We start from the raw sequence: 7,680 nt of genomic DNA on the forward strand, positions 1-7,680 counted from the left end.
CATACTGAGAGGGTCTCCTATGCATCAGGCATTTAGTTAAATGCTTTACATATATATTACATCATTTAATATTTAATATAATTTAGGTAGTTACATATTTAATAGCTCAATTTTTTTCACAGCAGAGAAAATTAAGGTTCAGATTAAGTAAACTCCCCAAATCATAAAACTAAAAAGAAAGCAAGGATTCAAACACAGTCCTCTCCAATATACTGTCTATTAAAATATTTGGCAACTAACTCAGTATCACAAAGCAATAAATGCTAGACAAATAAAGATGAAGAATTATTCAGTCAATTAGTATACATTTATACTAGAAAAAGATAAACAAAACATTTTTTCTTTCTTTCTTTATTTTTTTAAAGATGGGGTTTCACCATGGTGGCCAGGTTGGTCTTGAACTCCTGACCTCAGGTGATCCAACCGCCTCGGCCTCCCAAAGTGCTAGGATTACAGGCGTGAGCCACCACGCCCCACCAACAAAACAGAAATTTTGATGAGACATGACTGTCTTTAAACCAAGAGCTACACTGAAGAGCAATCAGTCTTCCAATCAAGTTTTAGAGGGCAGTACTAAAATCTAATAAGTCAACAATCCGTAAGAGGAACAGACAGTCTGATCTCAGTCACAATTTTTATAAGCATTTATCAGGGTTATGAAGGGAATGACAATACTATATACAAGGATAAAATCTGCTTAGATTTTACCACCTCTTCATTTTACAAATAAAAATAGCTCATAAGAGATTGGAACTCTCCCAAGTCTAGAACTACCTCTATTATCCTTAGATTTGTAGGGCTAAACTTTTCAGATGAAAAGGAATTAAGCTTTGCTAAAATTACCCACACAATTTAGAGTTGTTGAGATATTGATTATACAAAAACATAAATAACTTGTACTTGGATTCAAAGTATAGTGTTTGAGCCTAATACCTCATCTATTGACTGAATATTCAAGAAGCATAAAGACCCATAAGATCACAAGTAATATAAATGGTATATGATTACATACAAATAATGTAAAAGTTATGAAAAAAGAGTAAGATCATCTTCAACAGAATTTTTCAAGAGTCCATATATTTTCTAGTTTTACAGCCAAGATTAATGTCTGGTAACTGGTTTCAACTAGAAACATATCTAATGCCAGAATACAATATTTACTCAATTACTCTGACACATTAAGCAAACTTTTGACTATTTCTTACTGGATACTGCAATATAATATTTATTAGACATCTTCAAAGTACTAGACTTAAACTTCTATATGTTTATAGAACGAAAGCATAGATGAATGAATTAATGAATGGTAACCTTAAGACTCAGAGTTTGATATCTGCAAAGGGTGATTTCTTAGAGGAGGGAGAGCGGAGGAGGAGAAAGGGGAAAAACCACCTTCCTAACTTAAACAGAAAACTCTCAGAGCTTTTATTAAATTGAACCACTTGAAATTACTAAAATTCAACTGTTTTGCCCTACATAATTTAGAGCAATTTCATATATTTTAACCCAATTTATCATAATTAAATACATTATAGTTAATGATACCATCTTATTTTGTAAAAAAAAAAAAAAAAAATCAAAAAGAGCAAGCACTATTAACATCATATACTGGGCCCATAAAACATGCCTATAAATACAGAATCCACCTATTTGTTCTCCTATGCAACTGATTATCCTTATAGGTTTCCATTACATTTGAAAAGCATTCCTAGTTAAGGTTTCAATAGTAATATCTTGGCACTGTTAAAATGTAAGGTTCACTGAAACGTAGGTTCAATGAGAGTAAAGCTTTATCGTTTTTATTCTTTGCTGCATCCTAGAACCTAAAAGACATTTATTTAACAACAAATATTTATTGAGGACCTACTTAGTGTCAGGCATTGTTTTAGGTGCTTAACATACATACATAAGCAAAAATCAGATGATGATCTTTTTCTTAATAACAAATGTTGAATAAAATAAAAATCTGCAAACTGTTCAAAAACACTTTATAGATAATATATAATAAAACCTTATATTATGTATAATGATAATCTTAAAGGAATTCCAGAACCCATGCTCCTATCCACTGTGCTTTAATCCCACCAAGACACAAAAGTATCTTGAAACTAAAAAATACTGTGCTATAATTACAATTCCTTATTTTATGGAAACTTTAATTATCTTCCAAAAACACGTAAGCAAAAAAGGCCTTCATAGCATACTGCAGCTGTCCACAAATGGAAAATTATCCGAATTATTTACTTATCATTTTCAAGGTGTTTAATATGAGAGCTTAACCTCAGAGCAAAAGCACGAAATAAACTCCTACTCATGTTATTACATTTGCTTTTCGATGAATTTAGATGACTGAAAAAGTTACCGGTTACCACTTTTCACTTCATCACACAATGTACAATATTTTACTCTCTGGCATGCAACAATACACAAGACTCAACGCTTCTGCTCATTCTTAATTCCAACTGAATCCATGTAAATTAGCAGACGGGGCTGGGGAGGGCGGCTAAGTCAAGACAACAGGATCTCAATTCTGTAGGTTTGTTCTTCATCATAACAAATAAAATCTCGTAACTGTTGTTGCCAGTGCTAGTTATTGTGGGGTTTTTTCTTCCTTTGTTTTTAGGTGAATGCTTTCATTACACAGGATAAAATGGGTAAATAGAATAGAGGAAAAGTGAAAGAACTGCGAACAAAGCAAAATCTGGAGGCACGGTTACAGCACAAAGATAAACCCAAAGATAAGGAACCAATACAGGCTCTTCCTCACACAGCGGTCGTGAAGAAGCTATCAAGCCCTTCTGGTAATCTATCGTACCGGCTTTAAATCTGGCCAGTGACACTTCCTTAGTTGATGCTCTGACATCCCTCCGACAGAAGGCTGTCGGAATGTAAAAAAAAACCGGTTACCTAGGGAGATTGGCCCAGGAAGGTGTCAGGAGCTCGAGGCTGGAGACACACCCTGGGGCTCCAGCACAAACTGGCCTGGCGATGTTAAGGCTATGGACAATAATGGATAGAGTCCAGTCTGCAAGGAAAACAAAATCTGGCCAGAGACTGGGATCACTAAAAGGGCACTCAGAAGTCAGGCAAGATCAGAAAATTGTAGGAAGAGACGTGCAGGCGTGCTGCCAGAAACAGGAACGGGCTCCGGGCGGACAAGCCCAGCCGAAGACCGCCCGAGGCGGGGCAGCCTGGGAGCGTTCGCTCCACCGCATCTGGGCTGGCCGGCTCCCTTTGGCCCCGGCCTCCAGAGGCGCGGCGGGAACGTGGCGGAGTCCGCCGCTCCAAGCTTGCCCTTGCCTCCCTGCTATTGGTGTCCAGGGACCCCAGCTGCTCCGGGCCCGCTCTAGCCGCCCTGCCAGCATCCCTTCCTCTCCTCACCTTCCAGTCCCTCCATTGCGCCGCCGCCTTGAGCTCAGCGAGACTCCTTCAGCAGCGCCCGCCACCGCCCAGCTCTGGCTGTAGCAACCCAGCCGCACCTCCCACCCGCTAATATCCCGGGCTCCTATTGGTTCCGGTGCTGGGGGGCGTGGCTCCGTGGGGGCGGGGCCGCGGCGGAGGCGCGGCTCTTGGGTTCTCTGCCTACCTCGCTGTGTCTCTCGAGGTTACTCCCCAGGGAGCCGCGAGCCGCTTCAGGTTGCATTCTGCGACGCAAAGGCGCCTTTGTTAGACTCCAACCTTGTTTTCCCTCATACCTTATCCTCCTATTTTGAGTACCTCAGCACCTCATGGGCTGCGCTTCAGCATTTCCTCATCAGTCAGTGCCTCTGACTTCTAGCCGCCAATCCCTCTGAAAGGATACTTTAAGCAAGCAAGCAAACCAAACAAACACCCAGCACGCTTGCATGCAGGACGCTCCCTTTTCCGCTCTTTGGTCGCATGGCTTGACCTGAGCGTATTCCCTAGACTTGATCTTCACACACAGCTTCGTAGATTCAGACACGTTTTTTCTGGAGAAATAATACTTTCTATCTGTGGAACTGCTATTGCGGTAAGCCCTTGAAAATAATTTCCTCATATGAAAGCTTGGGTCAAAATTTAGAAGTGACACCCAGTCCTCCCTCCGTTTACTACTCTTTGCCTACCCTGGGCCTATACTTGAACCGAAACAGTCGTCTGGCCTGATAATGTTTGATCGGGGAAGTTGAATTGGGGAATAAACCTACAACCTGACAGGATGAGATCCGCCAGTCTCCAACAGAGTTTAAAACATCCTGAAGATGAAGGTAACTTCAAAACGAACTCACACCATTTTAATGGTTTTGCTTACAATTCACCAGAGCTACATTTCTTTGAAAACCTGATTTAGGAGTTATAAACAAATTGTATTGCTTGTTGACTGTAGCGTATCTACCGGCAAGCTACCAGTATTATGCAAATTTCGGATTAATTTTATTGTTAAGCTACTCTAGACTGAGTGAGGAAAGGTCCTTTTTTCCCCCTTAGTGCTACTAAGGCAAAAGTAGAATTTTGGGTGGGAAGGAAAGGGCTTAAAAGAGCATTAACGAGGAAAAAAGCACACAGGGGAATAAAGACGCCATTTTTTTGCAAATTACAAGTTACTTCACTGAAGGTAAGATGAATATTGATTGGCTCATACGTTATTCAGCAATAAAATCTACAGAAACAATAAAAATAATAATAGTCATAAAGAATAAATCATGTGAGGCATGTTTTAGGTCCTTTTTTTTTGACGAAAGTCTTGCCCTGTCGCCCAGACTGGAGTGCAGTGGCGAGATCTCGGCTCACTGCAACTTCCGCCTCTGGGGTTCAAGCGATTCTTCCACCTTAGCCTCCCAAGTAGCTGGGATTACTGGCGCTCGCCACCGTGCCCGGGTAATTTTTTAATTTTTTTGGAGACGGGGTTTCACCATGTTGGCCAGGCTGGTCTCAAAGTCCTGACCTCGTGATCCATCTGCCTCGGCCTCCCAAAGTGCTGGGATTATAGGCGTAAGCCACCCCGTCCGGCCAGGTCCCTTTTACAAATTCATGAATCTTCAAAAGATGTCTACAAAGTAGATACTACAATCTTCATCCGACAGAATAAAAATTTTCATTTTCTAGATGTCTCAGAGAATTAATATTTTGTCAATATTTGTATCATTAGTGAATGGTAGAGCTTGGTTATACTCTTGTCTGTTAAATTCCAGAGCCAATGGCGATTTAAATGGGCTCATCACTCCCATTCCTTGCCTTGCCTTTTATTATAGCTGCCTCGAATGTAAACTCAAGTTTTAGACACGTTAACATATATTTGAGTACGCATTTCTATTGTGAATCTTAATTTTCTAAAACATGATTGCTAGTCTTCTCTACAGGTATTGGTATCTTCAGAACTTTTATGCTACAGCTACCATGGCTCCTGCAGTTTTTCCGATTCTGACCCCTGGATAAATAGGACTTCTTCCTATCAGCCTTTGATAAGTTCTTTCCTCTGCCGCCTACATACCCAGCTTGAGAGTCTCTTTGGTCTAGGCGCTGTATCATGACTTTACTTTCTCTCCAGTCTAGTCAATTTTTCGGAATGCATTCATTCAACAAATGTTTGCTGTGTACCTTCTGTGCCTCAAGTCCGTTTTATCACTACCAGTTATTAAATGAATGAAGTTCAGCTTCTTCTCATGTTTTTAAGCACTTATCTGCACATATTTTTTTACCAGCCATGTGATCTTATTAACTGTGTTAGATATAGTGAACCCCAAGTTTCTCTTCAAAGAATCAGTATGTCGGTATGTTCAGCTGTCTTATTCTTTAATTCTCTATTTTAAAGTTCAACTTCCTTGTAGTACACATGTGTTCCCCGGGGCCCCAGCTCTGTCTGACTCATAATGGTCACCTGCCTCAGTAACCTGCTCCAGTCACCTCCTTTGATCTAGGTCACCCCTGGCTACCTGCTCTGCCCTGCTCCTAATCACCCTTCCCGCCAAACCACCAACCTGCCACTCCAGCTCGGACCCCTGCTCTCTTTAAAATAGCCAATGGGTATAAGTCTAGCTTGTGTGGTCTAACCCTAGCCAATAGGGGAATGGCACAGTAGTAGAGGAGACCCCCGTCAGGCATAAGTACCTTTTCCCCTCCTTGTACAGGCACCATTGCTCCATTCATGCACCGTATCTTTCTATAGAAGTAAACTGCCTTGCTGAGAGGATTTATCTTCGAGTGCTATTTATTTTGCAGTATCAAAATTTTACTTATAGCAACTGATAATAACATTTATATATCAATAAGAATTTGAGATCTTCCAATCTCCTTATCATACAAAAAGGAAAACAAAGTTTCAGAGATGTTTCTGACTTGGTCAAGATCACAAAACTAGTACTTAATTGAAATAGATATTGTATAGGTGTTTTATTACACCATATCCATGATTCTTTCCATTTTGCATTATATTCCCTTCATCCACCATTCCCCTGAGCAGATCCAGATCTATCCTGCACATTCCAAAAATGTGCAGGATAGATCTGGATCTGTTCGGGAGCAAGCTAAATATAGCTTCTTGTTTCAAAGCTCCAATCTCTTGAATCCCACCAAATTCCAGACCCCTTTCAGAGAGACAGCCATTGGTTCTCATTCATTTGCAGAACACAACTAAATGAGACTCTGAGTCTCAGTGAGAACTCAGTTTATCACCTCCACTATGTGGGACATTTCTTCCTTTCATGACCAGCGGAGGAATGACCTACCACAATTTAGCATATAAAAATAATTCCTACATTTGGTAATCCTAAGAAAATGATAATATTCATCAAAAACATAAGAAAATAATTCTCTTGAAAGAGTTCTAGATTGAGAAAGTACATTTCAAGTTAGCTTTTGCTAGCTTTATTTGAAGTAAAAATAAAATTTTCTAAGTGTTCAGGGGAAAAAAGTGATAGTTTCTCATTGCCTGAGATAATCAGAAAGCATACAGGTAGGCTGTCACAGGTGAAGATTTATTGAAGACAAAATATCCTAGACAAGAAGCACTAAGAAAGAGGGGCTTTAAAAAGGTGAGGAACTTAAAGCAAACTTTACCTACTTCATTGATTGAAGGGCTATTCCATTCATAGTGTGATAGGAGTTATTCTAGCTCTATTCTTTTCTACTTTCGAAACTAATTTTCAACTGCAAAAAGATCATTTTTTTCCAACTTCAGCTATGATCTTTCCTATCCATACCTTTGTATCACAATTTCAAATCTTAACTAAAAATCTATTAACCAAAATGCTTATTGAGGTCCTCTCTAGTCTAGTCCATTTTTCTGACACATTCTTTCAACAAATATTTGTTGGGTACCTTCTGTGCTTCAAGTCTATTTTATCACTAGCAAGATACTAAAATGAATGAAGCTCAGCTTCTTCTCTTGGGTTTTTAAGTACTGGTCTGTACATATTTTTTTTTTTACCTGCTATGTGGTATTTTTAACTGAAAATAACATACATAGACCAATAAGGATTTGTTGTCTTCCAAACTTGAGTACAACATTGCTCTAGGCACAACAGAGAGCTTCAAAGAGATCTCTCTGATCTCTAGAAAGTTAACATCTAGGGGCTGGGCGCGGTGGCTCAAGCCTGTAATCCCAGCACTTTGGGAGGCCGAGGCGGGTGGATCACGAGGTCAAAGAGATAGAGACCATCCTGGTCAACACGGTGAAACCCCGTCTCTACTAAAAATACAAAAAATTAGCTGGGCATGGTGGCG

At 39.9% G+C, this 7,680-nt stretch overlaps 1 protein-coding gene across 1 annotated transcript in view; it reads right to left on the reverse strand.

Annotated features, from left to right (window-relative positions):
• Nucleotides 1-3,499, reverse strand: part of ZC2HC1A (zinc finger C2HC-type containing 1A) — a 48,559-nt gene extending 45,060 nt beyond the window's left edge. The window contains exon 1 of the mRNA XM_017521881.2: nt 3,382-3,499. Coding sequence (XP_017377370.1) covers nt 3,382-3,397 — 16 coding nt within the window. The 5' untranslated portion in view covers nt 3,398-3,499. The remainder of the gene's footprint in view (nt 1-3,381) is intronic.
• Between the last annotated feature and the right edge of the window lie 4,181 nt (nt 3,500-7,680).

This window comes from Cebus imitator, unplaced genomic scaffold (genome assembly GCF_001604975.1).
Source record: "Cebus imitator isolate Cc_AM_T3 unplaced genomic scaffold, Cebus_imitator-1.0 Scaffold22, whole genome shotgun sequence".
Lineage (NCBI taxonomy): Eukaryota > Metazoa > Chordata > Mammalia > Primates > Cebidae > Cebus > Cebus imitator.